Below are 16,732 nucleotides of genomic sequence, written 5' to 3'. Positions count from 1 at the left end.
ATTCTCCTGAAAGACTGAAAAATGCTTGGTCTTGCGACCTTAAGATCTCTCCCTATAGGCTAGTCCATAATGGGCGAACACGTTCAAATGAATTCTGTAGCTGTAATGGGTGAGGAGAACCAATGTCAGAGCTTTGTGACTGCATGTAAGCTGATTTGTTAGGATGCGTTAGTTGGACCAACAATTAAATAATGTTGGGGTGTAACAATTGACATACATAATTGCTGTCTAGGAATACAAGGCCAAAAGAAGAATGTGGGAAATAGGTTCAGCTACGAAATACCCACAGATGTCAGTTTATCAACAGGCCAGCCTTTTACTGGTCCATATATAATCAAGCCATTTGATAGAAGGGAAGAATATAAAATCAGAAAAACCCATTTTGTCTATGTTTTCATTGTTAGTGCTCACATGTATTTCCAGGAGTAAAGGCTGGCTTACCTCAGAATGTTGTGAAGTACCTAAAGCTCATGCTATATATATGCCAGACTCCTTTTGTTGACCTTTTGCCCCTACCAACTTGCATAGCTATAACCCTTTTTTTTTTTTTTTTTTTACTCACATTAATTTATGGCTGAGAGCATTAAGGGTGAGAGCACACTGGACACACTTGTCCTTAAGGTGCCAGTATTTCTGATGTCAGGAGCTGAAAATCCTGTATATAAATTATGGTAGCATTTGTGCGGAGGCCATTTTGGGGAGAAAGTATGGGCTGCCAAGTGGCAACTAACACAAAATAGTCTTACGGGAGAGATGTGTAGAGATGTATACAATATTAATCCAGAATGCGGCAGCTAGACTGGTGACTGGGAGTGGCCGATGGGACCATATAACACCATATAACACCGGTCCTGAGAGATCTGCATTGGCTCCCAGTACGTTTCCGAGCACAATTCAGATGTTGGTGCTGACGTTTAAAGTCCTAAATGGCCTCGGCCCAGTATACCTGAAGGAGTGTCTTCAGCCCGGACACTGAGGTCCAGCTCCGAGGGCCTTCTGGCAGTTCCCTCCCTGCGAGAAGTAAGGTTACAGGAAACCAGGCAGAGGGCCTTCTTGGTAGTGGCGCCCACCCTGTGGAATGCCCTCCCATCAGATGTCAAGGAAATAAACAACTATCTTAACTTTTAGAAGACATCTGAAGGCAGTCCTGTTAAGGGAAGTTTTTAATTTTTAATGCTGTATTTTGTTTTTAATATTCTATTGTAAGCTGCCCAGAGTGGCTAGGGAAACTCAGCCACATGGGCGGGGTATAAATTATTATTATTATTATACAATATGGCAGCAAGTATAGGGAAGCCTTTTAACATGTAATGTTTTACGTGTTGTTTTTATATTTGTTGGATGCTGCCCTGAGTGGCTGGTGCAATCCTGTCAGATGGGTGGGGTACAATTATTATTATTAGCATTAAAAGTGCTGTTCCAATGCGCATATACTTGAGGGAAATGCTTGATGCTGCTGTGTGAATTAGGCCTAAACCAGCCAGGATGATAGCGATAACATTTCTGATACAGGCAGCCATATGGATGTGCTTGTGAATAACCTGAAACTGACAAGACTTGTGCTTTCATATTTGGATTATTTGTCTCGGAGGTCTGCTCAGAAACCTGAACGGATATAAGTGTGTGTGTCTTGAGGTTAGAGAAGACCAAATGCTAAATCGGACAAAATGCTAATCTTCAAAGTCGTTCTTCTCTTGCTGCCTAGAGATTACACAGCTCACAACTGGCCATGGATGAAAGCCGAGTTTCTGGGCTTCCAGAAAGTAGGACTTAGGTGTAATTTGGGGGGCCAGTAGGCCAAATAAATCTACCGCCCGCCTAACTTTCAGGCTCCGCCGAGTCCCCTAAACACAACCTCAAGTCTTTTCGCTCCCGCTTTTACCCCACCTCTCCGCCCAGCAGAGGCTCCCACCACGTGTGGGGAGCGCGAGTTTGCCGCGCCCGCCCGCCCCCCGTTTTGCCCCAACTCCCGCTTCGCCCTTGGGCAACAGGGGGCGCGTCCGCTGCGTTGAGGGAGAAGAGCTGCGTGCGCGGAACGTGCCCGCCGGGAGACCGCGAAGGCCGCCGTGTATACATGCGCGCGCGAGGGGAAGAGATGGAGCCCGACCCCTCGGTTAGTATTATGAGGGGGGCAGGCAGGCCGCCTATGGGCTGGGGTTGGCCCGCGGGGAGGCTCCTGAGGAAACCGTTGGGGCAGGTTATCTAAACACGGGGAGGCCGGCGGTTGCGGCCGGGCAGCTCCGGCGGCGGCAAAAAAAGGCGTTTTATTAGGCGGTGGTTGTTTTTTTGTGGGTGGGCGAGCGTGAGGCGGGTAATAGAGAGGGCGCGAAATCTCCTCAGAAGCCTCGACGGCGGTTTCCCGCCAAAACCGAAGAGTGAGGCCTATAACGCTCCCGCTCCCTCATCCTACTCGCTTTAGGTCACGAGACAGGCGTTGGCCACGCCCTCCCTCCTTGAGCACGAGCGTCTTCCCGCTTTTATCTACTGCCCCTTCTTAATAAGATCCTTTTCCCCCCCTCAACGCTGTCCGCTCCACCCCCAGCCCCGGCCAACCGAGCGCGAGCTGCCCCCAGAGCGAGCGCTCCTTTTGCGCCTGCGCCCTAACGGCGGGAGAAGGGCGGTTGGAGCTGGGGAGGGGGAGCGAGGTTCTGGCCCGCCAATAGATGCCGCGAAAAAGCCAAGGAAAAGTTAGTCCGAGGCGCTCCTAATTCCCCCTCATTCCTTCTGTAAGTGCTTCCTTCTCTCCGCCCGCCACCTTTTGACGCCCTTTGGCATTCATTTGTTGTTGTGTCGGCCTTTCCAGCTTTGCCTCTCTCCCCCCCCCCTCCGTCCCTTTTTTACCTTATAAAACAGTGTTTCCAAACAGCTGTTTTTGGACTACAACTCCCATCATCCTTAGCTAGCAAGACCAGTGGTCAGGCGCAAGGGCCTAGCCAGGCTTTATGTAAGAGGGGGGGGGGAAGAACCTCAGTTAAGTATTTGTTATTGTTGTACTTGTTTTGGGGGGGCAGCTGCCCCCCCTTGGCTTCACCCATGGTCAGGGATAATGGCAGTTTGGTAGTCCAAAAGCAGCTGGAGACCTAAGTTTGGGAAACACTGTGGAATGTAGAACAAGAGAGAAAGAGATAATAAAATTAAGGGTGAGCATCGGCTTTCAAGTAAATAGTACCGCAAAGAACTTGGCAGTGCAAAGTTGGCAATTTATCTGCGGTACTAAGGAGTTTATTAGAGATGCCTCTTTCTCATTTGGTGGGTGTGTTTCACACGTGGTGTAGAGTTTCGGATCTGCATTTGGTGATTTGAATATAAACATGAGAAGACTGCAGATTTATTTGGTAATGCAGAATGAAAAGGCGGAGTTCCTCTCAGTACTTCCAACTTGTGATATCTTTTGGCCTACTTTGGGTTTGTTAGTTAGTTTTCACTTAGTTATGTACATGGAATCTCCCAGTCCTTTTTACAAAGTGTTATTGATTGATTGAATTTCTATACTGCCCTATACCCGTCTCAAGGCGGTTCACAGAAAAGATCACAATATATAAAACCAAAATAAAAACAGTAACCCAATAACATCCCCCAATAACCCAGTAACACCACCCCCAAAGTGTTGGGGTGGGGAATATAAACGCAGATTTTATTGAGTATAGGTAAAGGTAAAGGGACCCCTGACCATTAGGTCCAGTTGACTCTGGGGTTGCGGCGCTCATCTCACTTTACTGGCCAAGGGAGCTGGCGTACAGCTTCCAGGTCATGTGGCCAGTATGACTAAGCTGCTTCTAGCGAACCAGAGCAGTGCACAGAAACACCATCTACCTCCCCGCCGGAATGGTACCTATTTATCTACTTGCACTTTGATGTGCTTTTGAACTGCTAGGTTGGCAGGAGCAGGGACCAAGCAACGGGAGCTCACCCTGTCGTGGGGATTCAAACCGCCGACCTTCTGATTGGCAAGCCATAGCATCACCCGCGTATACAATATGACAAAATACCAAAAATAGTAAACAAAACATCCTGCATGATTTTTAAAAAATGGCTTCATCTGGAGCTGCAAATGTAACCGAAACTGCACCATTAATCTTCCCTGGGGGAGACAATACATGAGGTGGGGTGCTACAATAGAAAAGGCACTATCCTGGGTCAATCCCATATACACACAGAAAGGTTTATGATGAGGATCTTAATAGCTCGGTAGTTTCAGATGGAAAAATGCAGTACTTGACCCTACCAACGATGGAGTTCCATGTATATTGAACACACTGAAAATTCTTGTTTTCTTGGTACCTCTACATATCCAAAAGAATCATTTTTGGTAACACATATGCCATGAAAAAAATGCCTCAAAACCATTATTTGTTTTATGAAGAGTGTCTTCATTTCTAGAGAACTTGATATTTTGGTTAAATGGAAGAGGTGAGGGGTGTTGTCTCTGTTACTTGCTGGATTGAACAAAATAACAGTATCGGGACATTTCCTTTGCCACTACCACTCTGCTCCAATCGCAAGCAGAGGACAGCAACTTATTGCATTGCTCTTTGAGCATGCTTGGAATGCCTCATAGGTATTTCATACCTGATGGGACAATCTGCCACCCTTTTCTCCAGCTTGAGGCTTGGGAATAGGCAAGGGCTTGTCACATGCAATATGTCAAGCAAAATTGTGCATCCCTTTTTCTTTATATGTGTGGAGACTTAGCATATGTACAAAAACATGCAGAGTTCAGTATGTTCAACAGATGTGGAAATCCATCATGGGTGTTCTCATGGGTAAAACTTGCTATTGCTAAAACTAAATTTGTAAGTACTATAAATGTAATGGCAGGAACAGATTTAGGCCAAAACAATATGCTACTCACAAACACCTTCAGAAAAGGAGAAGCTGTTTTGGAGTGGAACTTAACCTCTTCCTTCCCGCCCTCTGTTTCACTTCTCCAAATTGCCTCCTGTACCTTCTCCCCCAGAAGGGTTTCCCATACATGTTTTAAGAAGTCACCAGGGTTCAAGCAGTTGCAGTTGAGGCCTTGTTCTGCCAAATGCAGCGGTTCTTTCTAAGGATACCAGGACAAAAGAAACGAAGAGGTGGAAAGGGAACCAAAACAGCTTTATTAAACAAATACCAAACAAAACATACATACCCCAAATGTCCTCAATCTGCTCCCAGGAGCCCCTCAAGTGGATAGCAAGGACACATAAACATGTAGACTCACAGCACCCTAGTCTTGGGTCTGTGATGAGGCGCTCTTTCCCATCCCACATGCCTGCCTTTTATAGAGAGCTTGATCTTAATTAGCAACATCTGTGGTCAAACATCCAAGCTCTCTTTCCTTAAAGAAACATCCACACAGAAGCTAAGTTTGGGGCGCAGCTCGGATACGGGGAGAACTCCGAGACATTGCCACTCTATCTCCTTGTAACAATATCTTCCAGATTGTTTCCCATACAGGCCTCAATATGTATGTGCGGTGTTATGGCTAGAAGAAAGGACGAAGGTTTTAGAACCTTTGAAATTCATATATTCATTAAATCCATTTATTCAGAAGCAGGTCCCACTGTGGAGGTTTCTCTCTAGGACATAAGTTTAGGATTGTACTACTAGTTAGGTAGACAGAAACCCCAGTCTGATAGAAAGGACAGCCAATTTTATTGTATTATATTTTTCTTACTTAAATCTTCAAGAAATTACTGGCTTAAAATAATGCTCTGCATTGCCTTACTTTAAATTCTGCCTTCTTATCTACATTTCCTTGTATTATTTTGTGTTTTTGAATTAAAATAGTTCATCCTTGTGTTCTGAATTAAATGCTCATTGCCTTAGGCTTCTTCCTCTCACCCTGTCATCTAATGATTACTGTTATGCAGACAGTAAAGATGTGCTATGAATTAGTGTATTCCCATTTAATTTTTAAGTATTTATCATCACAGCTAAAATACAGATAGTAATATACAGGAGCAGATTGCAGTCTTGAATTACCATTATGGGAGTACAGTAATGTTTTGTGTTGCAGTAAGAAATTATGCTGTGGGCAGAGCTTCAGTGCTGAAACTGAAAATATTAATGTTTTTCTCTTAATGGCCTATATGCACATAACATACGTAGTAAAAGATTTCATTGTTAATAACATTAGAAGAAAGGACATGATTTTTGTCTATTATGAGATCTCTGGTTGTGCAGGCATCAACTATTTTAGGCGCTGACGTGCGGGTTCTTTTTGCCCTGGGAGAGGGCCGAATCGGGGCTGGGCATGCTTATGAAGGGTACGGGGAGTGGGAATGCAACCCCCAGGCAAAATGGTCTCCGTCTGTACAGTGGACCCTCCAGATATGAACTTAATTTGTTCCGGGGGTCCCTACGTACCCCGAAAAGTCCGCATCTAGAGGCACCACCTTTGCACACTCGCACAGCGCGATGGAGTGCTTCTGCGCATGTGCGTGGGGCGAAACCCAGAAGTATACACTTCTGGGTTTCCCCCGTTCGCAACCCGAAAGTTACGTTACCCAAAGGTAACGTAACCCGAGGGTCCACTGTACTTTCTTTTACATAACCTTGCTTTGTGCTCTTAAGTTATTGTGGGGAAAAGAGCCCTAACCTTATAATTTTACTGGATAAAATAGATGAAAGCTACTCTGAGGTTCTCTCAGATCTGATTAGTTTGATATGGTCTGTGTGCTTAACTGATTAGCTATTTAAAACTCCATTTTTAAACCAGAAAATACACTAAAAAATGTCAGAATTGTTTCACAGAAAAGTTTCCAGCCAATATCTCAAAAAAGAGCCTCAGTTTTTCACAAGCTGCAGTAGATTTTAAGAGGGCTGTGGTCTAAACCCCAGAGCCTCTTGGGCTTGCCATTTGTAAGGTCAGCAGTTCAAATCCCTGTGACGGGGTGAGCTCCAGTTGCTTTGTCCCAGCTCCTGCCAACCTAGCAGTTCAAAAGCGTATCAGCATGAGTAGATAAATAGGTAGTGCTGCGGTGGGAAGATAAACAGCGTTTCCATACACTCTGGCACTTGTCACAGTGTTCCGTGTGCCAGAAGCTTTTTAGTCAAGCTGGCCACATGACCCTGAAAAGCTGTCTGTAGACAAACACTGGCTTCCTTGGCCTGAAAGTGGAGAGGAGCGCCGCACCCCATAATCACTTCAACTGGACTTAACCATCCAGGGGTCTTTTACCTTTAGATTTTTAAATGCTTCTTTATGAAAAATTGTTTCATCATGGTGAGGAAATATAGGCTAAAGAGTTGTGTTCTTCAATTATAATTTATTAAATGTCTCTTAACTATTTCCTTTTAATAACTTTAAACCCCTCAATTGACATATCAGTGTATTTTTTCCAAACTGGTTTTTGTTTTCAACAGACTCAGGAAGGACCTTGTCGTGGTTCTGTTGCTCATAGCAGACTGTGCTATGCTAACGCTTCCTGTGCATTCCTAGATACTACACTATGAACAATTATGACAATTTTTTTCTGGAAAAGAAGCTGAAGTTTGGAATTTATTGGCTGAATATTAGGGACACTGTGATATTTTTTATTATTGTTTGATGGTTAACAGCAGTAGAACTTTATCACATGTTGTTCATTGTTCATTGTCATTCTGTGCCTTCAATCTGGAGCAAAAGGAGAGAAAATTATTTTAAACAATGATGTATTTTGATTATTAAGCAGAGGTTTGGGTTTAGAAATGGTTAAAATAGGTACAATGAAATTTTTCTTCCAGCTTTTCATTTATTTTTGATGGGTATCCATTATCATGATCCTTTTTAGGGGTGTGGGTTGTACATACACATATAAATACACAAACAGCATATACTGCAGGAATATATATTTATGAAGTTGAAATGGCGCCATTTAGATAATCTTTCTGGAACACTAGTGCCTCCCTGATTGGGAATCACCCAGAATTGCCAATGAGAACTGAGCATGCTCAGTGGTAATGTAATGCTGATTGGCTGTTGAGAAGGATGGAATGGAGTGCCCTAGAGGAGGGTATGGCTGGGTGTCTGAAATTTTATACACCATTCCCATTCTCTGATAATTTCATGTTCATGTAGTGCGAATATTTTGCAGAAATATTTTGAAGAATATAAGTTCTGCTGTGAAGTCTAATTTTTAAAAAAATGAACTAGATAATGTTTTGTACAATATAATTGTGGGTTTTTTCCTATGCAAATTTCAGTCTTTTCCTGGTTAGTGTTAGCAGTAGTGCCATATGGTCTTGCTCTGGCATAACCATAGTTACTACTGGTTTTAGTTTCTAGCTTATAAACTAATAATGGTGTACCTTTTCCTTATGGTTCAACTAGTACAGAAATTATGCTAACTAGGGAAGAAAGTGTGGCTTTTAAAGTTAATTTTTGATATTTTTCAACATAGGATAGAGTAAAAACTGAATCAATCTAAAGAAAGAAGTAACAAACCAAGAGCCTCTCTGGCTTACCTCTTATGCAAGTCTCTTCAACTTCTGTCCATCACCTTCCTATGTGTATCTTCATTTATCTCAAATATAAATATTCAAAGAACAAAACATACATGTAAATAGGGTTAACAGAGAGCTAGAGTTAAAAGTCATAGAAAAAGCAAGATATGAAGAAAAATAAAATAAAAAGAGAGACTTCTGATTCTCTGTCTACCATGTATATGACAGTTTAAAGTATGCACTTCAGAGCAAATTCTAGCTGTATTAATATCCAGCTTTTTCTCATTCTGCTAGATGGTATTTCTCACCCTCCCAGGCATCTTGAATTCACATTTCTTCACTCAGAAAGTCCAATATAGCTCTTCAGTTATTACCTTCTAGTGTCCAAAATAATCTCAGAAAGTAAATTTTAATCACCATGATTTTGCAGTCAGTAGCATTTCATTTGAACTGGGTCATGCGTCTGTAACCAAAAGTTCTCTTCCTTTGAAAGAGGAACTTCTCCCATCAAAAAGTTTGCAGAGGGTAGAAAAATGGGATTCTGCTGCGCCAAATCACCAATTTTAAATTGTCCAGCAAGCCACACATAAAGAATTGGAATGTCTACTTGCTTGTTCTGCTAATTTAAATTTTGGAAGAAGCTCTTTTAAAAATTAGCAAACCTACACACATTTAGCTCTAAGTCCCACTAAATTCAATTGGACAGAATGGACATATACAGGATTGCATTGTTAATCAGGTGTGATGTCTCTTTCGCACACATGTATATTCCCAGTCTCTTTCATACATGTCCCATCTCATCATGCATGTTGTTAGACTGTAGTCCTGTAGTCGCACTTACCTGGGAGTAAATTCTTTGAGAGTAACACAGTGAGTTTTCCCAAATAAATATGCATAGGACTGCACTGTAAATGGCATAGAGAAAGAGGTAAGTCGCCTCCTTTTCTTAACTATGAAAGGATCAATCTGTCAAGCTGAAATTCATCTCAGTTTCCTATTTTTCTGATACTAAGTTCAGTTCTCCACCTTAAGCTGTTGGAGTCGAGGGTCCTTGGCAAGGAGAGAGTAATTAAGAATGTAGGAAGTGCTTTCTCTTGGTTCATAATTCTCCATGGCTCTTAGCTTCAAAGGGGTTAGAACCTTTAAAAACTTGTAGAGTTGGCATGCATCACGTGACACGACCCTCCCCCCGATACCATAAATAGTTAAGGGGTATGTATATCTCAAATTTCCCATCTTGTTTTCCTCCCCCTTCACTTTTCTTCAGCTGACACCCTAAATAGTCTATCTCGTGGAGGTCAGTGAGCATGGTCCTTGTTGGGTCATTTTAGGGTTTTTTTCCTCCTCCTCACCCTTTTAATTTACAAACAAATTGTTCCGTGCCCCACATAAGCTGTGAGTACCCTGGTTCACTATTCCAGTAAGAGGCCTGAGACCAAGTTTGCTATTGGATATAGCATGATTATGATAAGCAATAAGTTGGTCCTTTTCATTTTTTATTTGATTTGTATTGTATGAACCTTTTGAATTTTGTAATAAACCGTATTACTTTGCATGTGCATATAGGGTGGGATATAAACACATTAGTAAAATACTTAAACATTCCAGACCACAAGTGAATTGGGTGTGTGTGGAAAGGTTTCAGCTTGTTCTTATTTCTTGATAATTAAAATATGAAAACAGATCATAATTAAAAATCGTAAGAACATTAAATATTATCTAGCATTCTCTCCTTGCTTTCAGAATGAATTTATTATGATTTCTAAACATAACTAGGTGCAACAGGTGTGTACCAGGTCGAAACCATTTATATGAAAGTAAATTCTATTAAAATCAGTGGAATATACTTTGAAGCAAATATTCAGTAAACTAACTAGCTATATGTATGTAGAATTCAGCTGGCAATCTTAGATTTAGTATATGTGGCATCCTGAATGAAGATACTACTGTGATTTGTCTTTTTAGCATTTCAATTTTTTTGTGTTGAAAATATATCTTAACAAGACTATATTCTCTTAAACAGCAAACTACAAATCAGATGCAAACTGATTCTCTGTCTCCGTCTCCCAACACTGTGTCGCCAGTGCCTTTAAATAACCCCACAAGTGCCCCAAGATTTGGAACAGTCATTCCTAATCGCATCTTTGTTGGAGGAATCGATTTTAAGGTATTTTTTTCTGATCTTGGTTCCTTAGCAGTACAGTCATTTTTTTCACCTCTGTCTTAATAGGTTGCTTATATCATTTGTTGTATAGTTTTATGTTTATAAATGTATAAATTAGGCTCTGATTTTATGTATTTGTTGGACAGGTATAGCGCTACCGCAAAAGAATTTCATGATACAAACACCAACCAATGAGAAAATACTGGATTTGTTCACTTTGCTGGTCCTTCTCCTCTCTAGTAAACTGTTACTTAATAGAGATGAAAAGGAGAAAGAGCTGTAATTTTGGACCTGGTAGAGTCTAGAATGTATCTAGCCCAAATCCTCTTCCAACATTGGTTCTAAGTGGGCAAGAACTTCTACATAACCTTTACTTGAAAGGTTGCCTGTAAGGCCAGTAGTCTAAAAAATAGCATTCAAATTATGATTTTTGAAAATTGAATTTAAAAAGACAACAGATACGATTCAGTTAGTGGAATTGTTGATACAGAATGGTATGATCAATATTAATGTGATTTAAAAAATAAAACATCCCATAAAGGAAATCAAAGTTAAATGATGATTTTAAGTACATTTATAGTAAAGATTTGATGATGTAATCATTTTCTTTTTCTTTTACTAGACTAATGAGAATGACCTAAGGAAGTTTTTTTCCCAGTATGGCTGCGTCAAAGAAGTAAAAATAGTAAATGACAGAGCTGGAGTATCAAAGGGGTTAGTACAATAAACATTTGTTCATCAAGTAGAAATAATACTAGTTCATGCAATACATGCAGGAAAAAATCCTTATTACATAATTAACAAGACACGTGCAACTTAAAACTACAATCCCATACACACTTAACTTGGATTAATTCTCATTAAACTTATTAGGGCTTGCTTTGGATAGATGACTCATATAGGATTGTACTCATAGTTAAAAATCAACATTTTTTCCCTACAGTGGAGGAGGATATCCTCGTCTGAGTTGCTCCTCCTGCTCACTCCAGAAGGCAGAACTATGCAGTCATAGTCATTCATGGTACATTCAGGTCCTGGAAGGAAAGTACCAGCTCTTTTACAAAAAGTTAAAAGTTTACACAGAGTTACAAAAAGTTTCCTATTTAGAGGTAATTAGTATACTGTATATCAGTTTACGCTATGATTTTCCAAACCATAGGAACAAAAGGCAAGGTGGCATTTCATGTTTTCACAGACTAGGGTACTTTAGGTTGACTATCTCACAACCACAGGCTTCCCCCCTTGTGGAAGTACTAAGGGAGACTCTGCCCACTGCCCCACATGCTCTGCTTGAATTCTCTGCTCTAGCCTCCCTCATTTTCAAAAGCCCACACTCCCCATCCCCAATTGGACTGCACAGGCACGGTGATGGGTAAGAGACCGCAGGCATTCGAAAGTAATTCTGCTGTCAGATCTTGGTTGGGAATGGTGCCAATTGAGGCTTGCAGGTAACTGAAGGTGGATGGGAGTTTGCTTCCCCACCCTAAAGGTGAGCTTGCCAAACATGCCCCACCTCCCAGGGTGGAAAATCCTACAGGTTGGTGCAAGACTTCTTATTTTCACCACATCCACATTCCCCTTCAGCTCTTGCTATTGTCCTGGTCCTCCTCATTTCTCTGAACTGATATCTGACAGACCAAAATGCTATAGGCATTGCATTTCCATCTCACACAGAGTGCTGAAGGAAAGCTGCTCCTCCCTCCACGTCCACCTGCCATGGGATATGCTGCTACTGCTGTCAGTCAAGTCTTCCCAGTTCACAATGTGACAACAATCTAGTGAAAATAAAGTATAGAGAGTATACATACAGGCGAGCATGTAGACAGACTTCTGGTTCATTATGTTAACAATACATATAAACATTTCTGTCACTTACCTTTTTATGAGTGTCATCTTGGTTTAATCCATTCATTCACAAACTTGAATATGTAACAGATGCTGAAATTAACCCATAATAAGGTGTTATGTATTGATAGAACAGATTAAAATAGGAAACTTTAATGACTAGTTTTAAGTAGAATAGTTTAAACTAAGTTTAAACCCCGGTAAAAAGCCACCATCCTGGTAAAGGCCACGAGAACTCTTAATTTGTTTTGGGAAAGCCAGCCAAAAGATTATGTTTAATGGATTTTTAAATCTGGCTTTGTTTGATATGGTACATAGAGTATACTGATCCATAGTGTTTGTCAGTCAATGCTTCTTCCTCATTTTTTGTGATATTAGAGGAGGCATTCATTTTATGCATATCAAGCAGTAGCTCTTGTTTGGGAAGGTTGCAAAAATAGTGTATGCTGAGAAAAACGTATGCTGTTTTACTTAGGTATGGTTTCATCACATTTGAAACTCAGGAAGACGCTCAGAAAATACTACAAGAGGTAAACATGATTTCATTAACAATTATATATTTGTGCACAGATAGGAACTGGTAATACCAAGTAACATTTGTTTATAGTATGGTAGTGGGGAGTACCTGGTGCTGCCCACAAACCCAAAAATATTGTGATTTTTAAATGGAAAATGTGGTTTGTGAGTTTGGACATGCCACACCAAAAATTGAGTGAAGTTAATCCAAAGTCTTGTTTTGTTCCACTGCCTTGATTCCAAATGGTGTCTGGCATTTCAACGACAACAATCCCTTCCATCCCCACCTCAAAAAGTTTCATGCCAAGTTTGGGAACAATATTTTGAGAGGTGTCCAAACGTATAGAATACAAACAGATGCACAGAAAAATGAACTACTTTGCAAAATAATGTGGTACATTAGACATGGGGACCTGCAAAAACAGTGTGTACTCTATTATTTATTGGTTCATTTGTTTAGTTTATAATTTCATTCTTCACCCAATATTTGTAACACAAGAGGAAAAACATTGAATACAAAATATAAAACAGATAAACGTTGTTGTTCAGTCGTTCAGTCGTGTCTGACTCTTCGTGACCCCATGGACCAGAGCACGCCAGTCACACCTATCTTTCACTGCCTCCCGCAGTTTGGCCAAACTCATGTTAGTCGCTTCGAGAACACTGTCCAACCATCTCATCCTCTGTCGTCCCCTTCTCCTTGTGCCTTCCATCTTTCCCAACATCAGGGTCTTTTCTAGGGAGTCTTCTCTTCTCATGAGGTGGCCAAAGTAAACATTACCAAAGTATAAATAAACAGCAGCTGTCAAAATTATTGGCTTATTAACTCAATCACTAACTGAAACCTTGGGCAAGGAGGTACATCTTCAACTGCTGTGGAAAGGTAAACTGTTTCAGTGCCAGATTTATTTCAGAAAGGAGGTGATTCCAAAGATAAGGCCCTACTACTAAGAAGGTCCCATTTTGTGGTACCTCAGGGAGGCTTGCCTGGCTGCCTTCATTACATATCTTTAGGTGCTAGGCAAAAACATTCTTCTTTTGCCAGGCCTTTGGCTAATTTAGCAATGCATGGGAGGTAATGTTTTTTGTTTGTGGCTATTGGTTAGTTATAGTTAAAAAGTTTATAATAGTTATAAAAGTTTTATGGATCAAAATATTGTGTATTTATATCCACTTGAGATGGTTTTATTTATTTTTTAATCCACTCTATTTGATTCAATCCTTAAGATCACTGTAGTTAGTTATAAAGCGCAGTTGAATACATTATTTAAACAAATATGTGTCCAGATCAAAAGAGTCTTACTCACTATTTGGCACAAAACAAAGGACTGAGTTCACAAGACATTTCCGTTAAGATTTGAGGTGAACTGAATGTATCTGTAAAACGTGTTGTTGAGATGTTATTGGGATTTTTGATACATTCATTATTTGAATACATTTGAAAAATAAACTATTAAGGTAAATAATTGTATGTATTTTCTTTGCTTTGGCTTAGGCTGAAAAACTAAATTATAAGGATAAGAAACTGAATATTGGTCCTGCAATAAGAAAACAACAAGTAGGGATTCCTCGTATGTATTTGCTTGCTTGCTTGCTTCCTACCCCCTACCCCCAACTTTTACGGGTGTTTTCGAAAAATCTTGGGCTATGCCAGTGCTGTGAAGAATTATTTAGGCTACAATCCTATACACACACACTTGGGAGTAAATTTCATTAAACTCAGTGGTATTTACTTTTGAGTAGACATGCATAGGATTGTACGGTTACAGTTCTGTTTGCCTACTAGTGAGTGTTAATGTTCTCTTAGCAAGATTATCTATAGTCCAACTCAGGCTCATGGTAGCAGAAGGCTTCTGGCCCAACTGAGGCACATGCCTTCTGATGGTGATACAGAGTTGCTTCCTTTCATCACATTAGTCCAGGCATAGACAAACTCTGGCCCTCCAGATGTTTGGGACTACAACTCCCATGATCCATAGCTAACAGGACCAGTGGTCAGGGATGATGGGAATTGTAGTCCCAAATATCTGGAGGGCCGGAGTTTGCCTATGCATGCATTAGTCAGTTTCATAGAATGATTCTTGATATTAAATTGCAGTGAGTTGAAATTTTCTATTAACACATTTTGCGATTTAGAGGGAAATTCTGATGTTGTAATTTGAAGGGATTAGGATGAGGTGGAAATGCTTCTCTGCTCTGTGTTGATGGGGGACATGTCTGGCCGAGAGCCCACAGTCACATTTGTGGAAAGTTCTGTAAGCATAGAGCAAATAGGACCAGAAATGGGACATATTGGAGATGCCCTTTGGTTTGCTTGATCCAACACCATTAATTCCTCTGAGTGGCCCTAGGATTGGATCTCTCAACTACACCAGCCCAGAGCTGTCACAGTTAATCCCCCCAATCAATTATTATAGTTAAGTGAATTGGTTTCTTCCGCCAAAACTAATGAGTGAGAAATTAAACAAAAGAACTGCCAAGATAAAAAGAAGAAGCCCCAAGCATGCACACGTTTCCTACCTTGGCCAGCACAAGTCAGCAGGGCCTTGAAAATGGTGGAAACTTCTGCTGCTTCGCTCCCTTCCACCCACATCCCAGTTAGAATTGCTCTACTCTTAATTGATAAAGTATATTTACAAGCATCATAGCTTGGATCCTAAAAGTGTGTGTGCTGTATTCTGCTCACAGTATAGGGTTTTTCTGCCTCTCTTCCCATTGCAGTTCTCTGCATCCTTCACAAAGCCACTTGTTGAGAGTCAGCCCCTACCCCTCATCGCGTTTGTGTGCTATGGAGAGCTGTAACTGCAACCTAAGAAATTTGCAAAGGTTTAAGAGCTCTCAGTGTGCAAGTAGAAGTGCTTTCTGCTCTCTTGGGTTCAAGTGGTCTGTTGGATCCAAGCCCATATGTATTGGGTTTTGGGGTGTTTTTTAAGGATAGAATTCAAAATACCCGTGAGTTTTCAATTTTGTTACTGCTTGTTTTAGGATCCAGTATAATGCCAGCAGCTGGAACAATGTACTTGACTACTTCAACTGGATATCCATACACATATCATAATGGTGTAGCATATTTTCATACTCCCGAAGTTGCTTCTGTTCCACAGCCATGGCCTGTACGTAATTTCTTTTGTTCTGGGACAATGCTGATGTGCCAATAGCTGTTTGGGTTTGTTATTGTTAAATTTTGGAAATTAAAGCTCACCATCTTCTCTGAATAGCTATCAGCACAAATTTATATAGTATACATTGTTGCCTTTCTAACTGTGCAACCTTGTTTCATACTGCATGTTACACTACAGAATTTTACTGCCAGTTTCAATGTATTGGTCCATTTCATGAGTGGACTGTATTTAAATTTTGTACTAAATCATGGTTTATCACAATTTGCACACTCTCCCTTATCCTCTGAGACTCCGAAGTGACTTGAAGGAAGATGAGTTTAGAAGCTTTGTTTTCACTTTCCTTAACCATGGTTTCTCATGTCAATTGGTGTGTCAATCTAATTAATGCTAACAACCACATTTGGACATAAACTGTGGTTTGGCATTACTTGCACAACAGAAAGGCACTTATGATCTGTGACTTAATGTAAATTATTTGTTTGTTTATAATTTAGTGTTTTAGTGTATTGCTTAAAATGTATTTCTTAGTAGCATATTAATAATTCTTTGGACAACTCAGTAAGATTCTAATTGCTGTTCTCTTTTTTAAAGTCACGTTCTATTTCCAGTTCTCCTGTGATGGTAGCTCAGCCTGTTTATCAACAACCTACATATCATTATCAGGTAAAAAAAATAA

General features: G+C 40.6%; 1 protein-coding gene across 6 annotated transcripts in view; it reads left to right on the top strand.

Moving 5' to 3' along the window:
* The window catches only part of BOLL (boule homolog, RNA binding protein), a 34,211-nt gene that overhangs the window by 580 nt on the left and 16,899 nt on the right, over positions 1-16,732 (top strand). For 3 of the 6 annotated variants that reach the window (XM_033169249.1, XM_033169231.1, XM_033169223.1), the window contains exons 2-7: positions 10,433-10,576; positions 11,196-11,287; positions 12,894-12,948; positions 14,430-14,505; positions 15,920-16,047; positions 16,648-16,719. In XM_033169249.1, coding sequence (XP_033025140.1) covers positions 10,448-10,576; positions 11,196-11,287; positions 12,894-12,948; positions 14,430-14,505; positions 15,920-16,047; positions 16,648-16,719 — 552 coding nt within the window. In that variant the 5' untranslated portion in view covers positions 10,433-10,447. Of the gene's footprint in view, positions 1-2,008; positions 2,114-2,645; positions 2,727-10,432; positions 10,577-11,195; positions 11,288-12,893; positions 12,949-14,429; positions 14,506-15,919; positions 16,048-16,647; positions 16,720-16,732 lie in introns of those variants that run through there. The other 3 variants (XM_033169208.1, XM_033169240.1, XM_033169215.1) reach the window with 2 other exon arrangements.

Source organism: Lacerta agilis, chromosome 1 (assembly GCF_009819535.1).
Source record: "Lacerta agilis isolate rLacAgi1 chromosome 1, rLacAgi1.pri, whole genome shotgun sequence".
NCBI classification, from domain to species: domain Eukaryota; kingdom Metazoa; phylum Chordata; class Lepidosauria; order Squamata; family Lacertidae; genus Lacerta; species Lacerta agilis.
Note: the sequence above shows the minus strand (reverse complement) of the source record. Positions and strands in the feature narration are given on the sequence as shown.